General features: G+C 35.2%; 1 protein-coding gene across 2 annotated transcripts; it reads right to left on the bottom strand.

Annotated features, from left to right (window-relative positions):
- Positions 1-5,834: 5,834 nt before the first annotated feature.
- Positions 5,835-22,412, bottom strand: LOC148851270 (kinesin-like protein KIN-8B). 2 transcript variants are annotated; one of them, XM_088943318.1, is made up of 16 exons: positions 21,226-22,412; positions 21,034-21,111; positions 20,819-20,935; positions 18,987-19,075; positions 15,931-16,075; positions 15,726-15,821; positions 14,390-14,481; positions 13,797-13,898; positions 13,540-13,686; positions 13,311-13,461; positions 11,582-11,644; positions 11,263-11,499; positions 10,748-10,852; positions 10,548-10,661; positions 6,843-7,445; positions 5,835-6,174 (listed from the first exon to the last, which is right to left on the bottom strand). In XM_088943318.1, exons 1-16 carry the CDS (start codon positions 21,271-21,273, stop codon positions 5,893-5,895), a joined length of 2,469 nt encoding a protein of 822 aa, XP_088799444.1. In that variant the 5' UTR covers positions 21,274-22,412; the 3' UTR covers positions 5,835-5,892. The 2 variants fall into 2 exon arrangements, with proteins under 2 accessions (XP_088799444.1, XP_088799445.1); XM_088943319.1 differs by having other exon boundaries at positions 21,034-21,094; positions 21,226-22,337.
- Positions 22,413-25,501: the final 3,089 nt, after the last annotated feature.

Genomic DNA, 25,501 nt, shown 5'->3' on the forward strand with positions numbered 1-25,501 from the left:
AAAAATGATACCGAAACAAGAAAGAAAAGTAAACACGCGTCATACATGCGAAACGCAGAAAGAGAATTCCAAGAAACACGTGTGATATCATGCACGAATTGTATTCGCATGAAGTAACACATGTCGAATTTATTGGAGCCCTTATTCGCATGCTCAAATCTCTCGCACGCGTAAAGTTTTTATGAAACCCATTCCAGCTACGGTAACATTACATTTGGTGAAAAGGGAAATCATCCTTTTCTATATATAAGATTATATGAAATTAAAAAAAAAAGGAAAAATAGAAAAATAGAAATTTAAGATAAAAAATTTTAAAAAAGAAAATTATATCAACATAATAATCAATTTTAATATATATATATATATATTATTTATATTTTTATTTATTTTATTTTTTTATTTAACCGTATCAACATTAAAATAAATCAGCTAATACACCAACAAATCAGTTCTCGATTGATTTGATTTCACGTTAATAAATCTATTCAAAGAATTTACATCTCCGCCCCACAATACATCTTCACCGCGTATTGAAAATATCTCTTATCATAACATTATCGATTTTAATAATATCATCTGCAGTGCTCCTAATAGTCGGCAGGGATATGATGTGAGGCGTTATGGGATAGAGATGTAAACTCCCATTTCCATTGATTCACACATGACTACATAGAAGCTTGTAAGTGTTTTAGACACGTGTCTCCACCTGAGACTGTTGGTAGATGGTTGGTAGATAACGTGTCAATGTATATGTGGGACCAAGTTGTGCGTAGCAGATAGGGAGTGGGGTTGGAGATCTGTTTTATCGAATCAATGCCTTTACACGTGTTTATGTAATAATGTCAAGGGTTCTTTGTCTTTTTCACCATCTGGTCGTATTTAATAATTAGTGGACACGTGTAATGATTTGTAAGTATTGTCTTCGAATCTAGTCTAGTACCCCTTATAAATGCATCCTACATGGTACACCGTACATCGAACTTGGGTTGGGTTATTTCTGTTTTAGTGCAAATGGGCCCAACACTTTTTCAATTTTCTTATTGTCCCTTCAGCTTTTCAAAAACTTCTTTTTTTGATATTTGGTGCTATGCACTATTAATAATTTCTCTTTTACCTCTTTTTTCTCCAAGTGCTGGTTGTGGGATTCGATGTTGGAACAAACCAACTAATACACTAACCCTCGATTGGTATTGAACCAGTGGTTTGTCATAAAAGCATTTCTCTGATAAAATTTGAAATTTTGTTTGGTTAAGCTGTTAAGAAAATGTTTAAAAGGCATTTCTCTAATAAAGTTGGAAACTTTGTTTGGTTAAGCTGTTTATTAATAAAATGTTTTGTCAAATTGTATGAGAACCATTAGTTAGAGGAAAAAAATTTTTTTTTTTACTATTTGGCACTTGTGATGCACAATGGTGCCTAGTTGTCAAAAATTATTAATAAATGCTTATCAACAAATTTTCTCGTTTTTCAAGAAAAGTGCCACACAGAATGTTTGTTAAATGCTTATCAGCCCTTATATTATTCTTCCTTTGAGTTTGCTATGAACCAGAATTGAGATATCGTGAAAAAAAATCTATTAAATTATCCCTCGTCTGAGATTTTAAGGATGACAATTTTTCTTCTAAAACCAGGGCCTACCCTGTCTCACCTTGAATGGGGCAGGTTTTCCCTGATCTTAAATGGGAATGGGGCAAGGATGGGGAAAACGTTTTTGCCTCAAATTAGGGATGGGGCATGGATGGTGTTTGCATATAATTTTCCAAATCCACCTCAAATCCAATGGTAAACTAGTAAAATATCCCTAAGTTTAACATTCTAAAATACCTTTAAGTTTCCTCCAAATTCTTAAAACCCAAGGACCCCATAATTTCATTTTTATAATATCTAAATTGTCATAATCCAATTCCTAAAATATTCCCAAATTCTCACAATCCTATTTCTAAAATGCCTATAAATTATATGTGTTTTTAGGTGGTTGCATTGGAACTAGAAAAATTAGGGGGTTCCCTATCCCCCATGTAGAATGGGTGCCCTGCCCCATTCATTCCTGTGAAATTTGAGGGTTCATCTCTTCTTCCATGTAGGCTTTGAACATTTGGGTTGGAGGATTTTATTTTTGTCTACATATTTATTTTTATAAAGAATCATTCATGTGTTACACTTAAGAAAATTTTCTTCATATAAATTATTTGAAATTTAGATATATCAAGGTTAAGATAAAAAATTAAAATTAACAAAAGTAATAATATGATTAAAAATAAACTTAAATGCTTGTACTAGATGTGTATGTACATTGCACGTAGAAATTTTAAATTATAATAACAATTATTATTATTATGACAAATTTCTTAAACTATCCATACTATTTAATTAAATTGATTTAACTCTACCCTTACTCTTTAACTATTATCTTAAACCACCCTTATTATTTTTTGCAACTACCAAACGGTGTCTCAAAAATAACCATTACAGCTCCAATTTTCGATCAACGATTACAATAGCGAACAATCATTTGGCAATTACCATCATCGTTAAATTTGGACGGAAACAATGCCTCAAAAATAATCATTATAGCTGCAACTTCTGACCAACGATTACAATAGCGAACAATCAACCAAAGACACTGACAAAACCAAACGTTCAAAGAGTATTCCCTGTGCTAATTGAAGTTTTCCTTCAAAGACGAAATGCTTGCAAAGAGCTTCACAAGGAAAGCTTCCATGGCTGCTCTCTTTTGAAGCTTTCATCTTCACCTTGCTTTGCAAAAAGACTAAGACCGATGGCCAGCTAATGGTACTGAACCACTCTTGGCCATTTCCCACAAGTTCAATTTCCTAACTTCATCATGAGGCGCAATCCCGCCAGCTGAAAACGAAGTTCTTTAAGTCCGGCTACATTTGAAATCAGATGGAAATGCTATAAAAGCCTGAATTAGTGAATTAAAACATTTTGAAATCAGAAACCAAAAATTGCTGCCCGAAACCAAAAACAGCACTTAGAGCCCGTTTAGAAGATTTAACTAGGCTTGTTCAGCTTCTTTGAATTGCTCCAGATAAACTATTCAAAGAGTCTGAGGTAGACATCCCACCCTATAAAACGCCGTATTTGAGCCCTGCCAAACCAAGGTTCAAAGTATTAGAAATGCTATGTGTATCAGAAAGGCAAATTTAAGAAACGTATCAGGATACGCCTTTGATATGCATGGATACAGACGAAAAATTAAGATACATGTGGAAACACATGGAAATGTTATAAACATCAATTTCGCTAAATATAAGACTTAAATGAGCTATTTCTACATTAAAATCATATGTTTTAATAGGTTTTATGAAAAAACATATTCTAATCAATAAACTAGAACAAAAACATACTATCTAGTAAAGGACTTAATTTAGTTCCAATCTTCCAAGCTCCAACTTCAAATTTTAAATCTATTATAATTAACAAATTCAACATTTGAGTCCCAATATGATTTTTACAACTTTACATGAATCACATAAAAATTCAATTATTATATAAATTATTCAATTTTAAGTGTTAATGTGTTAGTAAACTGATTTTCAATTGTTATTATGAAACTTTCTAAAAAAAATAAATATTTTTTCAATTATTATCTAATACGAGTATCCAATTAAACAAATAATAATTGTTTTCATATTTTTTAGGCCACAATTATATTCACATTCAAATTATAGATTATCATGTGAAATATATCAGTGCCTTTTATTATGTATTTTTTAAATATTTTTAAATATTACTAAAAAGTATTTTTAATTGTTTTAAACATTTTGCCAAGTATTATCTAATCCAATTATACAAATAATAATTATTGAATCAAATAATTATTTATTTTTATTCAAATAACTATTTTTGCATGTTTTATTCTAAAAATTAAATTAAAATTAAAAAAAATAAATATGTAATAGAAAAATTGAATGGATTTATGGACATAATAGATGAAATACTTATTTTGCATGTTTCATTCTAGAAACTAAATAATTATTTATTTTTATTCAAATAATTATTTTGCATGTTTATTCTAGAAACTAAATAATTATTTATTTTTATTCAAATAATTATTTTGATGTTTTATTCTAAAAATTAAACTAAAATTTTAAAAGTAAATATGTAACAAAAAATTTTGAATGGGTTTATGGACATAATAGATCATCCATATATTTACTGTAAATATTTATTATTAGAATTTAAATCATGGCAAAAAATTAGAGAAATAAATAAATATTTATAATCTAAAAAAAACAAATTAAAATTTACACATGATATTTCAATACATTGATGTTGGTCTTAGCTCTACAACATACTCAACCTATAGGGTTAAGATCACATAAAATTGAAGAAATTATCTATATATTGTTCCAAAAATTAAAAAAAAAATCAATTATTTACAAGAAATTTCAATTGATCTATGGACATGGTAAATCATCCATAGATCTACAACATAATCAGTTTTTAGAGGTAAATAACAAGAAAAGCCTAAAATTTTCATTTCTTTCATATTTTTCACTATTCTGAAATTTCTTCAAATATTCACAAAGATCTACATATAGGAGCAAAATAAGTGGGATTTTTTATCAACATATACAAAGATGTTTTTAAGCATCCAAACTAAAAAAAAAAAAACACAAAAACATTGGCTGAGATTGTAAAAAAAATACATATTTTGCTCATTTTTTTAAGAATCTTGAAAAACTTATTGGGTCTTGCAAATTTGTGGATGTTTTGGTAGATTTTGGTTAGATTTAAATCTCTAGGAATGGTACAAAGGTTTCTAGAGGGTTTGGGGAAAAATTTAGAAGTCCTCTTTCGAATTAAGTTTTTTTTTTTTTTCCATTTTCCACAATAGTAAAATCACTTTGTATCGATTGATATGCTAGTGTATCGACCAATACAACACCAAAACAGGCCAATACTCACCAAAACATTACCGATACAAGCACCATACACTTCCAAACCAATGAAAATGAACATTACTAAGGATTTGGTACCGTTCCCCGTGCCAGAACCTCAAAGATACAATACATATTGGATAATATAATATGAAATTTTGAACCTTGTGCCAAATGATGTGCAACTGAAACACTTATGTGCTGTTTGGATAAACTTCTACTTTTGCATTTTTAAAAATGTCAAAGTAAAAAATGAAAAATACTTTTGCTTTAGTATTTTTTCTTTGAAAACCATTTGGGTAAAAAAAATTGAAAAGTACACTTTCCAAAACAAAAGTTTCATTTTCTGTTTGGCAAAAGCACATCTGTTTATACTTGTAGTGACGGTTTCCAATGGTTTCAAGGTCTGAGACCAGTGATGTCAGTCCAACTCTAGCAGTGACGAGCAGAGGTAGGGTCGAGAGTTTCATCAAAGGGTGATCACCAAAAGCACTTTTAAAAATATGAAAGTGAAAACTATAAAGTACAAAATATAGACGCTATATTGTGTTTTTCGCATTTTTATACTCTTAAAAGTACTAAAGTACTTTATAAAAGCCTATCCAAACAGGGCCTTAAATGGTGCTGAACAACAGCTTAATGGCGGCTTTTGTTGGTGATGGAAACGGAGACCATGTTCCAATTTCCGTTTCTTCACTGGGACGCGAATAAAGCTTTTATTAATACGTCTGGTGCCTATTTCCACCTCATACACTGCGCTCTTGCAGTCCCAGATCGAATTTTTCTTGCATTTGTTGCTTTGTAAATAGAAACTTGATTCCCACGATTCAGTTTTGGGATCATAACTCAGAGAAATTCGTACCAGGGTAATCCAACGCCTCTAACCTACTGGATATATGAAAACGATACAAAGTAAAACAAAAAAAATAATAATGATAAAAACGGATATAAATAAATAACGAAAATAAAGAGATCAAACAGAAGACTATACAAAATTAGATGGACGACCCTTAAAATCAGAGCTACTGTAACTAAAAACATTTGGCCCTGCATTTGCATATGGTGGTATCAACTGGGATAGGTTTAGGCGACTTGAGGGTGCAGCATTATGCAAAATATGGCATGAACTGAGATCTGGTTTAGTAGTTCCAAATAGAGTTCGTATTGCCCCACCATGATGCATGGTTACTTCTTTGCATGAGCTACGGCTGCTGCTCAATCCAACTGGAGGAATTTCAAGCAGCTGCCTATCTGTAGTCTGTGCATCCTGCTTAACACATAGTAAGCATATGATAAGAATTGAAGTTTCTTCAAAATAGAAGGAAAAATAATTAGTTTTGGAAAATGAGCTAGCTGTACTACGTAAAAGTAGCAGTTCAAATAATTTGGTGGAATGTTTGGATTAGGAACGTAAGTGGTTCCCCCCCCCCCCCCCCCCAAAAAAAAAAAAAAAAGTTCCAAGTGTTATGCTAAAGAAAAAAGAAAGTGAGTAGTAATCCAATCGCCTCTTCTTCACTATAACACGACCACAGGAAGTGAATCTGGAAAAAATTGGGCCTCAATCCCTTGTACTTGTATACCATCCTTTTTGTCCAGACTAATCAAGGTAGGGGTGTGCTCAAAAAAAGAAAAAAAAAAGAAACGAACTGAAAAATCTGGTTAACTGAACCATTCAGCTCAGTGTTTTGCAAAAACCGATGGTACCGGTTCGGTTTTTGGTAAACCTAAAAGCAAAAAACGGCAGCCAACTGAACGTCTGAACCAACCAGTATATATATAAATATAAATATATGTTATATTTTTAATTGTCTATTTATAATATATTAAATAAATTATATATTATATCTTTGTAGTATTTATACTATAATATATTAAATAAATTCTCTAATAGTCTACAGTAAAAAATTAACAAGATCGTAGAAAAGGGAAGTACACCTGTTGCTGTTGGCCACAATTCTCTAGGAGACAGGATGCTGATATGCAGTGTCCACTCCACGAGGAAGACAAAGGTCTTGTCTCTGGATATGAACTGTGAACAACTTGAGGTTTCTCAGGTGTTGAGAACCATGGCACTGGTCTTCCAGTCACCCAATGCTCACTATTCCTTCTCATCCTCAAATATGCTGGTGGGGAGTGATCATGAGATAGCATGTAATAGGAGCTGTGGTGCTCCTCCCTACAAACAGTATGAGCAGAGCCCCAATGTTCCTCGAAAGATGATCTAATGCCAACATCTTGGTGGTGTTGGAATACAGAAGATGTTGAAGAGGACTGTCTGATGCCATGACAAGAACACAGAGGCGGAGATCTTCCATGACCTGAAATAGGTGACTGCTTCATACCAGATGGCACCCAAGGGGTTGTTGTAGTCCAGTCTTCTATTATTATTCCTTGTTTGGAAGCAAGCTCCATTATCTGCTTTTGATTAAGTCCTAACCCCATGATCAAGTTCCATAGGTTCCTCTGTGCTTCTCGTTGATTGTGAATCACTTGATCTCGCATTGCCATTTGAAACTGAAGCTCAGTGTTAGCCATTCCCTGCAATTATAGCAGTATAAAAGCATTCAGTACAGAAGGGCAGCTAGCACTGTCATTCCCACAGATTCTTAAAAAATGAAATACAAAGACCAATGTTACGGCAAGATGTCTTTTTCTTAATACGTAGCAGTATAAAAGCATTCAGTACAGATGGGCAGCTAGCAGATTCTTAAAAAAATGAAATACAACAAAGACCAAAGTCACTGCAAGATGTCTTTTTCTTGATGGATAAACAAGGAAAGTTTTATTGATGACAGAGAATAGTAAGCATGTCAAATATCCTAAAACAAGAAATATGATCCTAAAAGCCCCTCAATAAGAAAAATGGCACCAAACACTATAATGTAGCAGTACTAATCTACAGATCTGCACCCCTTCCTCTCTACTCCATTCCTTAGCTATCTCATCTGCAAAATGTTATAGTGGAAATGACTTCTCCCTCAGGTAAATCCCATCACCTGGGGGGTTCACATCATCTTGGTAAAGGTGCAAGAATCAATAGAATGTGGATTATTTCTCACTCAACAAGGTGTTTTGTTTTAAAAGTAAGAAGCATGAGTAAAGGGCAAGGAATTCCTGAGCCTAAGGCAAAGACAAGGTGGCCACAGGAACAAAGTAAGCTGCTACCTTTTCAAAAAGAATCAAAAGACAAACTATGCAAATATAAATTCTTAAAAGAGACATTACACAATGTTGGTCCTAGCAATCTGGGGTCTTGGGAAGGGTGGACTAGACACAAAACTAACCTCTGGCATTTTTTTTTTATTTTTTTCTTTTGCATAAAGTGGCTGCTCTCTAAGGGTGGCCACAAGCCAGGCTTTTCACGAGCTATTCGAGCTCAGCTCATGAAAAGCTCGATTAGGCTCGGTCTAAACCAAGCTTTGAGCGCGCGCACACACACACACACACACACACACACACACATATACATATAAAATATAATAATACAAAAAATATTATTGGTGAGCCAAGCTCGAATAGTTAGATATTCGGCTCTGCTCAGCTCGAATCCAATCCTACTGCTCTCAAGCTTAACACACTTTCTCATGCTTGTTAGCATGACCATGGCACCAAACAATGGCCACCTAATATACAAATACAAAATTCTAAACAATAAAATGTTTCAAAAGGACCATCATCTCAATTGGTTGGAACATAATATTATTAGCATGAAGTTGTCGCCTTGAATATTCAAGTCCAACACAGGACAAACTATGCCGATTGTACACTTTTTCTATTCTATGCTTAATAAAATACTACTCATTTATCAAAAAGAAAAACAAAACAAAAACACATGTCAAACTGTTTGATTCTAAAGTATCACAAATACACCTAAAACCCAGTGTTTTAAAAACAACCCAAAGGCCGAACCATTTTTGCCTCCGGGTTGTGGGTCACTAGTTCGACTGTCCAGATCAAATGGGTCAGACTATGTCACATCATCATCTATGTATTTAAGGTATATATGTGTGTGTGTGTGCTATCATTTATTTTATATTTTAATTTATGTTTTTTTTTAATTCAGTTTTTAATTTTTAATTTATAAAAAATATTAAAATTTGGGATTTGAGGCCAAAAATGGTTTTTTTCGCAAAAATAGTGGGGCAAGGCGACGTCTTGTGACGCATAGATATCAAAAAGTTACCCAAAATAAAAAAAGAAAAGATCACCCCAATCGGACATCGGAGTGCAAAGTTATGGCCTCTGAAAGTTTGCATGCATTGAGTGTGCAACCCGCAACCTGGTGACTAGGTTGACCAAGTTGACAATTGAACCGGCCGGGTGAAACGTTTTGACCAACTGACGGGTTTTAACAGAACTAGACCCAGAACCTTGGCCGGGTGATGGTTCGAACGGTTCGACTGGCCGGGTCAACGACGGGTTGAAAACACTGCCTAAAACATAGTAAATTCTAAGAACTACAAGTCTCGTATCTATTCAACATCAAACTTCAAAGTCAATTCATCAAAACAGTAAGTCAAGTAAAGCACACTCCAGAAATGAGCCTCACCTGCAGAGCCACCTTTTAAAACATTGCCCAGCCATAATAATATATATTCAACAGTAGACTAGAAAAAAATCCATAACCTTTAAATCAATAAAATGAACAAATGTTTAGCCCCAATAGTGAATCTTCCATGTCTCTCTTGATCTTTATTTGATGAGAATATAAATTCAACAGTAGACTAGAAAAAAATCCATAACCTTTAAATCAATAAAATGAACAAATGTTTAGCCCCAATAGTGAATCTTCCATGTCTCTCTTGATCTTTATTTGATGAGAAGATTGCCTACACTCTTTTTATCTTTTCATGAGAACATACATTGCCCTCTTTCCACTGGTTTTCAATGAGATGAACAGCATAGATGATGTACAAGAGTGCCATATCATATCGGACACTTCAATTTTTATGCAAATTCTGTATCCAATACCATATCCTTGCTGTGCCATGATGGGCTTATTTGAGGAATGCCTGGGCTAGGGGTCCTTCTGTAACAGGTTATTTTTTTGGATTCAATCTAGTGTGATCATCTACCAGCTGTCTCTGTATTACCCCTGCTATCTTTTTGGACAGCTAGGATTTTTCGCATATTAATAAAATCGTGTTCTTTATCAATAAAAAAAAAAATGCATCCTTGCTGTATCTGGGTAGCATAGCATTCTGCACAAAGATGTGCAACACCTAACCTAGAGAATGGCAAAGGTAATGTGTTTTTTTCTTTTACACTTTTTACCATGCAATATATTATACCATTACCATTTCTTTTGAATTGAATTATACAATGTGGAATAATTTGCCATCCTTCAAAGCTTGTCATACAGTACACTTTCATGAAGAAGGAAAAGGTTTTGGTATTATTATACACAAACCTGTTGTGAACACAACTGAGAAGGTCAGTGCCCTTAATTGTGTTCTTTCATACACACAAGCAGTGTCATGTGTATAAACATGCTTCGTGTGTGTTTATGTGCATCATTTTTTCCTGTTAACTGGGATGGCTCATTTATATGCTATTATTATGTATGTGCTTATGTTTACACACACATAACCATAATGATTTAGCGAAAAGTTTATTGCTTTGTTTCTACTTTCTACTTACCAGGAGCCTGTATTGACTGAGAATACGCAAGTAAGTTTTGTTGGCATCATTACTAATGGCTTCTTCTATCATGTCTTGAAGTTGGCAGCGGTGCTTTTCATTTGCTTCAATTTCCTAGAGAAACATATAAAATATAACCAGATTATTAAAGGATACAAACAGGAAATTTTGATCCCTATGAACCACAACATGAATAACACCTTTTGGTAACTAGTTCCAGCCTCATCATTATCACGGATGTTATCAAGAATAACTTGTCTCCTCTCTCTTAAAACTTGTACAATTGTTCCATCTTTTTCAATGACCTGGAAGATATAAATAGTTCATCAATAAAAGCAATCATCCAGAAATCCTCTTTAGTTATGATCAAATTTTAAAAGCCTTGGTAGATAGACCATATCTTGGAAAAATGAACTACAGTATTAGGCAAAAATTATCCAAATTCAAGCTTCAGTCAATAAAGGTAGGAGTGTATAAGCAAATGGAAAGAATGAAGGAACAGAGTTAGGTCAGATCTTAGCTTTCTTCCATATAAATCCTCTTGCATTTGCTACCATACGAAAATCAAATAAATGCTCAAACAGGAAAGAAATCTCAATAGTCCTTATCTCAGTACTTCAAAATGGATAAAGCAAGATAAACTGAAATTGGAAAGGTTAAGAACATGAAGTGAAACCCAGTAATTAAATATAGTAGGATGATTGACAATGTTAACCTGTTGTTTTGCAATAGCATCATCTAGATGTTGGAGTTCAATGCGGTTACGGATATTGGTTTCTTCAAGTTCAAACAAAGCCTTCTGCAAATTTATCCGTTCTTGAACATTTTCACCGGTTTCACGGCTCAAAACATCCAACCAAGAGAGCTCATCATCAACTGCTTTTTCTGTAGGTTTCACACTTAGTTGTGACTCCTTTTCTGCTAGTTCCTTTCTCAGCCGGCAAACTTCAATCTGCAAAAATTAGATTCTTATGCACTGATGCAACAAGATCAACTCCCAAAATAATATGGCAGCAAAAACATTCCAAACTTACCTGAAGACTGTCAATCATTCGTTGGTAGTCTGCAACATGGGTATCAATTGTGCCAACATTTTTCTAAAAAAAATCAACAATTTTAATCAATAACAAAGGAATGTTTTTGAAAAAACAGAGGAGAACAGAATGATAAACAAAGAAACACTGCATATAATAAAACCTAAATGCTTACAAAGCCGTGGACAAAAAAGTACAGTATTATACAATGAGAAAATAACCACATCATAAGAAAGGCACACAGTTTAGCTCAAGCCTCAAGGCACCACTTGAAGGAAAGGCAATTATTACAATATTGTCATGACCTATTACTGTGACCTTTGTGCTGCTCAGTATCAGAGTCGATGTAAGTTGGTGATTATATTATAAGAAAGAAGACAAGAGAAACCTATGGAAGTGAACAGCCCAAATTTGAATATGCCAAAAGAAATCATACTTGAAGCAGGCATGCATTTGTGTGTACACATGTATACCAGCTCTTCAAACTACTCCATCCTAGACATAGTGGCCTTCACTATTCATGTAAAATGAATGGATGCAAACCACTGCTTGGTGATTTCAAGGTTGGAGAGAAAGTCATGAGAAAATAAAATGATTGTATATTGTTCATTTAAAAGGGGAGGGTCTGATTAGTCACTAGTACTGTAAGAGAAATTAAAAAAATTAACTTTGTCCAACTTAGCAATGCTCTGACACAATTTTTTTCCTCTTTCTGATTGGAGATGTAGGGGTCATTGCAAGAGAACATGGGTAGCACACATGAGGTTAGGTCTGTATCCAGTTCACTTCTCCCAAGACTGCAGATATCTTGGACCAACATTGGGTAACACAAACAAAAAAATGTCTATTTTTACTTCTCATTTTCATTTGCAACTTGTTAATTTCAAATTAAAAAAAAAAAATCAAGCTTTATTAGAAAAATAGGAAAATAGCATAAATGATGTTATCTTACACCCCAAGGTTGGCCTAGTCTAACTAGCCACCATAGTTTTCAAGGCACCAAGGCAAGGCTAGGCAACAAGGGGGTGCCTTGTTACCTAGGGAATGGAGTTTTTTAAATAAAAAACATGAATCCCCTAGGGTAGTTCCATGGGTTCCATAGGCCATAGCAACTAGAAACCATCATTCAGTAATGATTATCTATAATCTTCATAAAAAAGTATAAATTTCATAGTATAGTAAAATATAGAAAATCAACATATTCATAATTCATTAAAAAAAAAGAATAAAGAAAAGAAAATTCAGAAAATATAGGGGTCTAAGCCTCTTTTTTTGTACTTAGAAAAGAAGAAAAGAAGAGGTGGAAGAAGAATGTATTCATTGTGCAAAATTTTAAGTTCTTCATTTCCTTGCTTATTGGGTCAGGTTTTGAAGCCTTTTAGGGTTCAAGACATCATACACCACATGCATGTTGATTGAACCCTAACACTAAGAAATAATAAAAACAAATTAGTATAATAATGAACCCACAAAATGAATATTTTAGTTGGCTGTTTTATTATTATAATCTCAAAAAATTAAGAATATAAAAGTATTTCATAACACCATGTATAAATTAGCTCGGTAATTAAGCAATGTGACCCTCCAAGGGTGCCTTGTTGCCTAGGCATCGCCTTGACAAGTATACTAGCCACCCATCTTTTCTTTACAACCCCTTTAGGGAACTCACCCATTAAATCAATTCAAAGTTTGTTATACATTGTATGTATTCTAATTAAATGATGCTCACCTGGATGTGTGTCTTAATCTCTTTAGCTCGATCAGCATATTTCAGTGTATTAACAGTGTGGTGATACTGATTACCAGCAGGTGATATTGTTGCAATCATGATTGTTCGAGAATTACCACTCAAACCATCTTTAAGAATACGTGTCAATTTGCTGAAAAAAAAAAAAAGAACTAGAGATTAGTATCCTTGCAAAGTGGTTTTTATATTATAAAAATAATCGTCCAAATACCTATTGCGGTAAGGGACATATGCCAGACCCTTTTTCTGTTGTTTCCCCAGAGCATTGATGCAGTTTGCTAAAGCAAGAAGTGAACGATTAATATTGGCACCATCCCTCAGTTTTTGACCTCCACTGTTTGTCTCGGAAGCCCGTTCACTGCATGTAATTATTTAATATAATATCTTTGTAATCCTCATTGGAACAGAACTAAACTGCATTCGAAAAAAATAAATAATAAAAAGAGGGGTGCCTAAATGTGTACCCACCTGCCAGCAAGATCAACTAATGCAAGTTTTCCACGGACAACTTGATTCTTGTACTTGTTTCTCTGTTTTCTTTTTACAATAATCTCTAAAACAGCATGTGACCTGTTAAGGCACGTTAAACAAAAGACTTTTTGTATTAGATGGTTTGCATAGGGAACCTTCATACAGTAACAACAATAACAACAGCAGTGACATTGATTTTCAACCTAAACATTTGGTATAAATCAAATTTCCCACATAGCATGCACTAAGTAATACTCCAAAAGATATGCTCATTAAAAAATAGCATTCATTAATGATACACTAAAACATGAACTCATAAAAAATGATATTCCAAACAAAGTGTTTCCAAACTCAAGGTTCATATCAATGGGAATGTTTTGCTTGGGTGATAGGAAGGACAGAGAAACAAGAAAGATGCATGTGTCATGGGAGACATGCAATAACCTAATAATAATGGAACTAGTGTCTGGAATTTAACAACAATGTTTGCAAAAACTGTAAAATTCTTTCTAGCTGAGGCCACTAACCAGGTTGTCATAAACAAACATTCAGAGACATTAACCCTGAGAAGATGACAATAGCTTACACACCGTGAAGATGTTGCATTTGCCTCTGTACTTTCTGTCTTTCGTCTACTGTTTCCCAAATTTAAGAGTTCAAGAATCTTATCAGCCGAATGAACCTGAAGTTAAGGGAAACAAAATCAAGAAACCATTACTATCCTGATCATAGTTCCCAGTCCATTAATATCTATAAATTAAAAAATATTTTGCCATTATGTTTCCGGTCAATCTATACAGAATGTTAAAAACTACTCCTTTGAGGACCACTCAAGACCCCTTGCTTCAATAATTTTAGATGCAAAGACATTCTGTTCTGTCAATCAGGCTAGGATATCTGCAATGAGATGGGTTTTTGCCACCTACAGGCTGACATGGACAATCAAGACCATTAGAGATATATGTCTGTATGCCATCTAAAAGGCATGACGAAATGGACCATAATTTTGATTCAACGTGATTTCTTGGAACTTCCAGAGAAATTTTTAATCATGTTTGGCATTAGGTGGTTTGATCTGATGTTTGCAATTGATGTGATAAAAGTGTCCCTCATAGAAACGTAGACTTAAAGGATGACCACATGGAGATGAATTCCTAATGCAATGTGTTGGATTATGGAAGGAGAGGAATGATAGGGTGTTCAACAAAGTAAGAAATATCAGTGATACAATAAGTTTAAGTATAGAGGAATTTAAAGAAGTAAATACATGTAAATCTTTTTAATTGAGAATTACCATTTAAATGGGACAATAGATATGGCACTGAACAGAACAGAACAGATTGGTGAAACAGGATTCATGTAGCCAACCCCATATGGTTGGGACAGGGCTTAAATGATAATGAGTTTCTTGCCACATTACTCCTACATAGTCTCCATTAAGCTGAGTTGTTGACCTTATTAGAAGGGTTTAGGCTAATGAAAGCTTCTTCATCAACTTAGTGCCCATTAGGGAGGGCATTTGCGCAATGGTTTATGGTGTTACATGAGCTGAGAAACCCGGAACACCATGAAACCGTGTTTGGTTATAAATCCAAAAAGCAGAAAGTATGTTTAGATGAGCCATAAAATCAACTTTTGAAGAAGCTATCAAAGGTAGCTTCTCCAAAGTGGATCATTCAATGCAGATCAATCAATGCAGTAGCCCTCCCAAATGGGCTCTTATATTTCTATGCAAAAGGTAAGTCAGCATGCTTGTTTAAAAGAATGGGCAAAGATTTGCAGCATAAATGGACATTGCAAAGGTTTCCATTCCACCCAAGCCATGTTCTATTCCAAGATTTTTAACTATTATCATATCAAAGAAATTTCACAAGAATTATATGAGATAAAACTAGTTCAAAAGTTCCATCTCTGAAGGGAAGTGACCTTGATACACCTAAGTCCAGCTACAATTATTCCTTGCTCTGGATCCTCTCTAAGCTCCAAATGTCCTGATGATTTTTCAAGCAAATCATAGATGACCTGAACTCAGATACAAATTAGATGCTAAGTTCACTTCTTAAACAAGAGTAGTTGAAATGAATAAACAATTTAAGCCACATAGAAATATAAAAAAAAATGCACACCCTACTTCATTATAAACTTCAAGGTAGGAGCAAGTAACTTCAAATTCATCGGAACTAGTGTCACTTTTGATAAGATCAAAAATTGTATGCAAGCTGAGAACCATTAGTCCAGGATCGCCTTTAGTTCCAACCATTGTGTATGTTTTACCACTGGCAAAATATGGAACAAGAATTAGATCCTTTAGATGGGAGGCAATAAATGTACTTGTACTACAAATCATAAACAAAATTGCATTACATCATGATTTTAGATGCCAAGCAAAGAGAGGAAAGTGGGGGAACAACATCAAGCAGCCATCTTTAGAAGTTTACCAATTCAACTATTACAAAATACGAAGAGATGGCCAATGCCTACAACTTTTTTTTATTTTTTTAGTTTTTTGTCATAGAAAGGTATTGTATCGATAATATGAATGTACATGATGGAAAATCCTACAATTTTTTGGTGATTTCAATTTCAGCATCACATCTGCCAATGCCTACCACTCTTTAGAGGTGTCAATTGGACTGGATTTGGTCCAACCCGACCCAGTCCAATGTGAGACCACTTACAAATGGACTGGACCCAATCTAGTCTAAATCCAATACAAACCAAATCCATTAAAATGTAAATGGACTGGATTGGATCCAATCCAACCCGAATGAAATATCGAAAATTATATAAAAAAACAGAACATATAAAAAATTACAAAAATAAATTAAAATGAAGAAAATCTGAAAATTACAAAAAATACCCCTTTGGCATTGAAAAAGCACATTGTAAAAGCGCTTTCATAAAAGTACTTTTGTAAAAGTACTTTCATAGAAGCAATGTTTTAAAAACTGACCCGGAGGCCAACCCATTTTTACCTCTGGGTCACAGGTCACCAGTTTGACTGGCCGGGTTTTTGCAAAAATAGCGTGGCAAGGCGCCTATGGCCCCTAGGGACACATAGATCTCGAAAAGTTACCCAAAATCAAAAAACAAAATCACCCCAATCGGACATTGGAGTGCAAAGTTATGGCCTCTAGAAGGCATTGAGTGTAACAACCCACAACCCAGTTACTGGGTCGAACCAGTCAGGTTGATTGGTTCTTGACCAAGTCAACGGCTTTTGACCGTTTGACAGGTCTTGACTGAACCAGACCCGAAATCATGGTTAGGTGATGGTTTGAACAGTTCAACCAGTCAGGTCAACAGTGGGTTGAAAACATTGCATAGAAGTGCTTTTATAAAAGTACTTTCATAAAAGTGCTTTTGTAAAAGTTATTTCATAGAAGTGCTTTTATAAAAGTACTTTCATAAAAGTGATTTTATAAAAGTACTTCCATAAAAATTGTTTTGTAAAAGTGCTTTTATTAAAGTGCTTTCGCAAAAGTGCTTTCATAAAAGTACTTTTGTAAAAGTGATTTCGTAAAAGTATTTTTTGTAAAAGTGCTTTCATAAAAATACTTTTCATAAAATTACTTTTATAAAAGTGCTTTTGTAAAAGTTCTTTCATAAAAATACTTTCATAAAATTGATTTTGTGCTGGCTTCAGTTTTGATCAGTTTCAAATTGGACAAAGGTTTGGCCTCATGATCGGATTATTGGAAATTTGGTTTAAATCCAATTCAGACCAATAAGAGTATGGACCGATTTATTTTGGATTGGCCCAATCCAATAGTTATAATAGACCATCCAAATCTGATTTGATGAGGTTTGGATCCAAACCAAAACTGGCCGATTGACACCCCTACTCTTAAGCAATTTCTCCATAGCAGGTCATATTAATCTCTATATTGACAAAATTTGCTCAGAAGCAGCACAGGATGATTTTTTTTATTATTTAGAATTAGGAAGAGCCAAATTGCAACAACAGTCACTGAAGCTAACTTTAATTTCTTCATCAGATCCCTTTAATAGTTAGGGAGAGCTAATTTGGAAATAACAGTCAGTGTATGGCTGTAAAGTGGGCTGGGCTGCCTGGTCACTACAGGAAGCAGGCCATGCCAGGCCTGGTCCAAACCCCTGTGTCGTGCCAGGCAGGGTTTGAGGGTTTGAGGCCCATGGGCCAGCTTGGCACAACACGGCCATACATACTATTTTATTCCAATTCTATTGTAACTTTTTCAATTTCATTTTATTATTTCATATATAAAAAATTGTATACATCAGAAGTCATATTAGTTTTTTTTTTTCAATTTCTTGTCTATCTTGTTAGTTTATTTTAACTATTTTTTTTTTTTTTCTAAAAAAATTGTGACACCCATGGCATGAAATGGGCTCGACTGGGCTCAGGCCACAGGCCGTGTCAAGCTTCCCTTTCAAGGGATTCTGCGCCATGTAGGAATGAGCCACTACAGTGTGGGTGGCCTGCAGAAATGGATAATGCCAGCCTGGCACGGTCCACATTACACCTCTAAGTGCAGCCAACTTTTAATTCTTCATTAGATCCCTGTATTCTAGAATCAGCTATGAAGTTTCAAAAAAACCAGTAAAATCTTCTAAGCAATTCACACTCCCAAATCTAATTGATTGCTGTCTAAGAGTAGACAGTTGAGAACAGTCTGAAAATTCTTACAAAAGATTCAGAGAGACTCCAACTCCCAAATGTTGTCATTTCTTACAACTTATTTTTTTAATATCTTGTCTAATATCTGAAGATTCTCAACCCACAAAAATCCTTCTATTTGTTTACATATGGAAAATAATAGTACCATAGCATGAATTTCGAATAATAGGAGCAACAGGTACAGAGATTAAAGAGAAATTTGAAACCAAGTTAATGATGATTCCCGTGGATCAGCCAAGCTCTATTATCTTACCTAAGCCAAGTCTTGTAAATCCTACCTTTTAGATACAAATTCTGTTCTCTTCATAGTTCCTCCTACCAACTTCCAGTAGATTAATTAGGATCTCTATCTGTTTGATAAGAACTGTGCATACAACAACGATAAAAGGAGGTAGCAACTCACAAAACTACAGTAACATGTGATGCAAAATAGAAGGAGGCCATAAACCCATCCTGTGCCAACTTATATTGACAAACATCTGGAACAGAGTACATGGCAGATTAACAAAACCATTGCATTCGAGTACCTTCCGGTTGAACCATATGCAAACACTGTTGCATTAAGACCTTGAACAACTCCAGTGATTGTAGAAGATATACTTGTCTTGTAAACATCCTGGAAACGAAAAAGCATCATTAAATGCTACAAATTATAATTGAAACAATTTGATCAGTAACTCAGAAAATAAGTCTGAAACCCACTAAAACTGCTACCTTATGAAGATTCTGTTACAAATTTACATTTGGTTACAGATTAAAGCCTTAGACCCAAAGGAACAAGCAAATATTTTCTTTAACTGGTAAAGCAAGAGATAATATGGTAAGAAGTAAGAAATATATACATGCCAAATATAAAAAAAAATGTACCTTTTAATTTTTAATTTAACTAGAACTGGTCATTTTAAGCCTGTCTTACACTGCTGGTCCCAAGCCCAGATAAAGATGGAGGGTTGTATCAGGTTGGCAGCAGGCATTAGGACTTGTTGCCAAAGTTTAACGAACATGGATCCTGAGTTGTCATTTTGAGTAGAATTGAGTATTTAATTGAACAAACACCAGGTTTTCACATAAAGATAGATCAGCTCCAGTGTGCTAAAAGTTTTGCAGGCATTGTCAGCAGTTCCTATAGATCATTTTGATGAAGTTTTGAAGAGTGAAGACCGTGCAACTCTTATGAAAACCTTAATGCAACTAGGTTTCATTCAAAAATCATCTTGTGTATAAGTTTTATGGTTACAAATTTTCTGAAACCTAAGTTTCCACATTTGTGGATTAGATAGATAGCAAAGTTAGCCTAAACTTCATTATGAGGGTGCTTGGCACATCATCTCTTGTGTTTTATTCATTCTTTTATCATATATAGTAAAAAGATACACGTCAACAAAGGTGATTTCTTATATCAAACATCATCTTATTGAGGATTCATCCATCCAAGATGGCAAGATGAACTATTTCTATAGTTCTACAAGCCACATCTGAAGTTTGAGTTCAATAGGGAGGGATGAGAATACATTGTCAAATGTATCTTTATAAAAGGGCAGCTCAGTGCATGAGGCTCCTGCCAATGTGGGGTCTGGGGAGGAACAGATGTATGCAGCCTTACCCCTGCAGATCCACAGAGAGGCTGTTTACAAGATTTGAACACTGGTCACCCAGGTCGCAATTGTTGTGCCAAGACCCACCCTCTCTGTGTTTACTGAATTTCGGTTTTCTGTTCAACGAACGATCAAGATCCAGGAAGTGTACTAACAAGTTGTTAAAAAAATTGAGGTGTATTGACTAATATGCTGCATACATGGATGGTGGAAATCAGCATGCAGGTTTAGCAACTCCAGCAGTCCTTAAAGCTTATAAGTGTATACCTCATAAGGCAAAGTTAAAGCCCTAGTGGAAAGAATAAGTACTATTAAACATCTTGGCTCTTGAATAGACTATATAGAAAGCTAGGGCGAATGTCATGCAGGTGACCAAAACATTATGACAGAATTAGCTACAACTCGGAATAACAGGGAACAAAGTCCATATTTCCCAACATCAGAAATGTGTAAGGTAACAACTTTTCATTTGTGGTCGTTCTATCCAAAGGCACGCTTTTGAAGGTCAAGAGTTAGACATGGCAATATTCTTGTTACACAACTGAGAACTACCGGGATCTGTAAGAACTTTTAACATATTTCTGCTGACAACTCAACAGGAAGATTATTGACTCATATGCTAATCCAAGTCCATAACCAAGGAAATTAATTGACCATTTTTTTCAGTAAAATGAAAGATGGAATTTCAGAAATTGCACAAAACTTGATAAATGAAGTTAAACGCCAGCATTTATAATCTTCACACATAGAAACATAATACATACCGAGTTTGTACAGTCAGGTCCAAATGCATAATCAAAAGAATATTTTCTCTCCTTAGTTCGATTTTGTACTCGATCAAGGTAGTCTTTTGACAGGTCAGGGTCCAATACAGTGACCTCCTATAAATAAATCGCGAAACAACTATAAGTTTCCTTTCCGAAGGCCAACAAATAATCCATATCTGCTAAAGCTCGAAGGAGAAAGAAAATGAAAACACCTTATCATCTTTAACCCGAACAATATCACGGCCTCTTTTCCGTTCTTTCTCTGTTAATGGCCTGCATTTTACAGCGACCTGTAACGGACGAAGCAGAAGAACTGAACAAGGAAAAACATATGCATATCCGACGGAAACACCAAAAAACAGCGATAACTGAACCTGGACAATTTACAAACTTAAGAGACTAACCGCGAGGGTCGTGGTTTGCTTTGTAGCTGGAGCTTTAATACTTGGCATTTCTAATCAACATTCGTCTCCAGTAAGTCACTTTGGTTCACTTAAGCAAATCCTATACTTCTACACTAAATCGCCTTTGTTTACTGATGAAAAAACAAAATCCTATATGTTAATCTTGAAGTTGTTTAAATTGTCCGTGTCCAAAGCCCAAAACAACTTACGAGACGGTGTGTTTCTTCTGTACTCTTGTCAACACTTTAGTAGACCACAACAAATTCTTAATCCCTAATTTATCCAACAGCGCAGATATCCAAACATATCTAACCATTAAGTATTTAAATCCCTCCACCTCCCCAAAATCTCAGCTCATCCTCGTTTCACATCCTAAACACCAATTTACAAGAAAAAAAAAAAAAAACCCTTCCTCTTCTTTGGCATTGTACCAGCAAAAGAATAATACAAGCTCTCCAATCCGTTATCAGAACGTAAAAAGCTGTCAATGTTAGAACGCTCTGTTTCACGATATAATTCACTGAAACTACAAAACCCTAGCCCTAAAAATAAGTTCTTCAAAACAGCCAACAGACGAAATCCACCATTCTCAGCCTTCATGAACCCAGAACCGGTCAAATACGTCTCACTAACATATCTTCCTCTGCCAGCATAAAAAACCAACGGAACAAGCATTTCTCAATGTAACCACAAAGCCTCGACAATAACGGCCATGAAAGCCAAAAAGGAGAAAACTTGCAAAGGTCCCTTTGAAGCCTGGGCTCCAACTGCAACCAACACCGCAGATCTAACAAAAAAATATGTACGAGAAACAATTACAAGGAATCGAGCCTGACAAGAAATGTCTAGTTGAGGAAAAAAATATGTATATGTATTTTCTCTAATCAACGGCGTCCCGGATCGCCATTTTCCAGCTGAGTAATCAAAGCAGAAGAAGCCGAAGCATGGGAAATAGAAGGTGGAGAGCTCTCGTGGTGATCGTGACCGTTGATTTACCAATTGTGAACTGGGGAAGGAAGCGGGATATTTGGATTTTGTGAGGAGTGAGGACTTTGATTTCGTTCTAAGTTCTAAGTTCTAACGACCGGTTCATGATTTTCACCTTTCTCAACTAACCACTTCGAAAAGTTGAAATAGACAATGATATCAATTTGAGGGGCACGAGACGAGATAAGAGATTGGTTCCCGTTGCAAATGGCCCATTTTTGGCCTTTTGGGGACTCTATGTGATTCCGAGATGACCGAAATGCCCTCGTCAATTCCTTTTAAGGTGTTTCTTTTGCAAGATAATAACATGAGATCAATGTCCAAATCAACGGTCCATGATCATCTATGCTGCCTATTAATACTATAGATCTAATAATAATAGATTCCAATCCAGTGGTTTTGTTCTGTTTCACGACAAAAAAGGGGTGCAGATTCGGTACACTTTATCGGAATCTTTGGAAACGTTAATGTCTTCAGAGTACAGCGTGCAGAGTGACAGAGACTTTCCTCCGATTAGAGGAGGGAGCGCCACATGGGGAGAAGATCGGAAGCATTTTAGCAAAAGGAAGGGGGGGGCCCGCAATTATTCAACAACACCGATGACGAGATGTGGAGTGATTTGGAAAGGGACCCACTGCACTAACGTACACGAATTGATAAAATAATATAATTAAATGTGGCATGGTGGTGGTGGTGGTGAGGTGAATTTTAATGATTAGTGGAGAGAGAAAGAACCGTTGACAATTAATAAAGACTTATAGGGGTCTGTTTTTCGATTGGTTCTTGGAAATTGAAAGTTGAATACTTTGGATCCCACCGACGCTATATATTCTGTTCTATATCCGGCGGGTAGTCCGCGATACGCCACACCTTTTGGCAAGGAGTCCGGATCTGTTCCTCATAATACGCGCCTCACACCGATTTTACAGCATGGACTGGCCGCATATCGGGAACATCTCCCATTTATTATTATTCATAAGAGATGTTTTCAATATAGAGTGGAATGTGACGTGAGGTCGATGTGAGGCGTGTGTGAGATGTTCTCCATGTGCGTGTGAGGCGCGTGCGAGTGTATCCATTCGCACGTTGAGAATATCTTCCGTTAAATTCATGAAAAATGGGGAGATGTTCTCCATGTGCGGCTGGATTTCCATGCGTGTGCGGAGCTTTTACTTGCAGGCAATCCAGTCGCTTCTCTCCTCCATCAGTCATTCCAATTAGGTGGGTACGAGCTAAGTAACAGACAACAAAAAGAGCTTATTCCAATCCGAGGGCTGACATATTCTCGTGCATAAACACGTCATCGATATCAGGGATGGTACAGGGATTGACTTTGGACCAAAAAATTTGAAAATGATCAGATGTTCTTTGGACCATCTGATTTAAAGGAGATCGACTTCCTTTTGGTTTGGTTGACTCCTACATTGTCACTGCCAGACTCGTTGAATGGTGGGTCCCCATCATTGTTTACAAGAGATGAGGCAAGTCAGAGTTCAATAGATGTTATCCTACACATTTATGTGCAAACAATTTCTGAGGAGTGCAAGTTGGGCTGGGTTCATCCCGACCCAACCCAGACCTTGGGTCAAGGGTAGGATTGGACTTTAGTAATTAAGGTTGATCGAAAATCCAAGATTCTTGGATTTCATTATAAGCCTTCCCCTACGTAAGGTCGTAAGCATGTACTGATTGTGGTTGTAGGCAAAAGCTTAGCCTTGGGCCAGAGGAGTGAGGGCCCACAACTAGTGGTTGTTCTTAGCCTTGGGCCGAGGTTCTATTAAAACTCTCAAAAAGCTAGGAATAAGAAAAGAATCCATAAATCAGACGGTTAAAAGGTTGCTTAACCATTTTTTTATGATCTGCTATTAGTGTCCATCTACTGGTTGCATAGTAAACAAATGCCGCCGAATCAATAAAAGACACAGCAAAAGGGGATTTTTATGGTCCCAACTCCAAAACCCAAGTGCAATGCAACTATTAGACGGGCCCATGAGCCTAGACCTAAAATGGGTATTTTGTTACATCACATTCCTACTGTTACTAAGTATCAGTCAACAATTGACCTTCTTCTGTCATTTTATTTTGCAAAAGCCAATAACCCGTGACTGGGCCCTTAGCATGGGCCCTGGACAGAAAGGAGACTTTGGGCCACCCATGATCAACCCCCATGTGGAAGAAAGCCGTGTGGGCCTAATGTCTTGCCTGTGGGGCAACGACGAATGATCATCACTCAACTAATCCAATATACTAACCAAAATTCTTAGACAAGAGGATTTCCCCTTCTAAACTTTGTCTACCCTTAAATGGGAAAATGGAAACTATGTTTTAGCTTAAAATAAAAAACAATGGAGATAATTTCATGGATTATGCTTACGTGACTTACAAGTTTATTTTTTCCAGAAAGAAAGTATATAAAATGAAATTCAAAATAGTGACATAAGTCAGGGATACAAATCAAAGAAAACTAAATAGGTGTCCTAAGGCTCAGTTTGGAAAAAATACAAATGCAAATATGTACAATATAAAATACATACAAATATAATATAAAATACAAAGTTTTGCGCTCTAATTTTGTATTTGGATTTATACTCCTTCCAAACTGAGCCTATCACTTTACTCGGTGAAGTTGTATGCAAGATCAGTCAAGATCATCACTCCATACTTAATATTAGGAGTGGAGTTTACTGGAGTGAGTTATGAAGTCTACAAGTGATGATATAATTTAGTAGAAAATGGAGAAAATGAAAAGAAAATTTAGAGAAACAGATCCTAAGTAAGGTAGCGTTTGGAAGTTTCAAGGATGATTAGATCTTGAGGTCTTGAGCTTATTTTCTTGAAAAGAATTGCCAAATGCTTCTTATATATCCATGTAATATAGATTTTAGGGCTGCAGATAAGTTGGACCAAATTCGATTCAAATCCGAATTAAATCCAGTAAGAGCCAGATCCAGATACCTCCCTTGATCCTAACAAATCAGATCAAAACAGAAAACTCGATCCATTATTTATGAAATATGATATAATATAATTATTTATATAATTATATTAGAGGAATTTATAATATATTACTATATTATATAAGTAATATAATTACTATAATCCAAATTGAATAATCGAATCAGATATACAATAAGATATTCAAATTTAAATTTGTATCATAATCTTAAAAATCTAACAGATTTTTATCAAATTCGGTCAGATTTCTTATTAAATCGGATCTGGTATACCTTTTACCGAATCCAATCCAATAAATCTCAAAAAGATGGTCTATGAAATGAACGAGCTGAGC

This window comes from Nelumbo lutea, chromosome 5, assembly GCF_056320005.1.
Source record: "Nelumbo lutea isolate HS-2025 chromosome 5, American lotus-T2T, whole genome shotgun sequence".
NCBI classification, from domain to species: Eukaryota; Viridiplantae; Streptophyta; class Magnoliopsida; order Proteales; family Nelumbonaceae; genus Nelumbo; species Nelumbo lutea.

Bases quoted from the DNA above. Each gene is read 5' to 3' on its own strand.
- LOC148851270 (XM_088943318.1), bottom strand. From the start codon at position 21,273: ATGCCAAGTATTAAAGCTCCAGCTACAAAGCAAACCACGACCCTCGCG. The intron at 10,853-11,262 runs GTTAACATTGTC...TATATCTTCCAG, and splicing joins ATGCTATTGCAAAACAACAG to GTCATTGAAAAAGATGGAAC. The intron at 7,446-10,547 runs GTAAGTAGAAAG...CTATAATTGCAG, and splicing joins TCAGTCAATACAGGCTCCTG to GGAATGGCTAACACTGAGCT.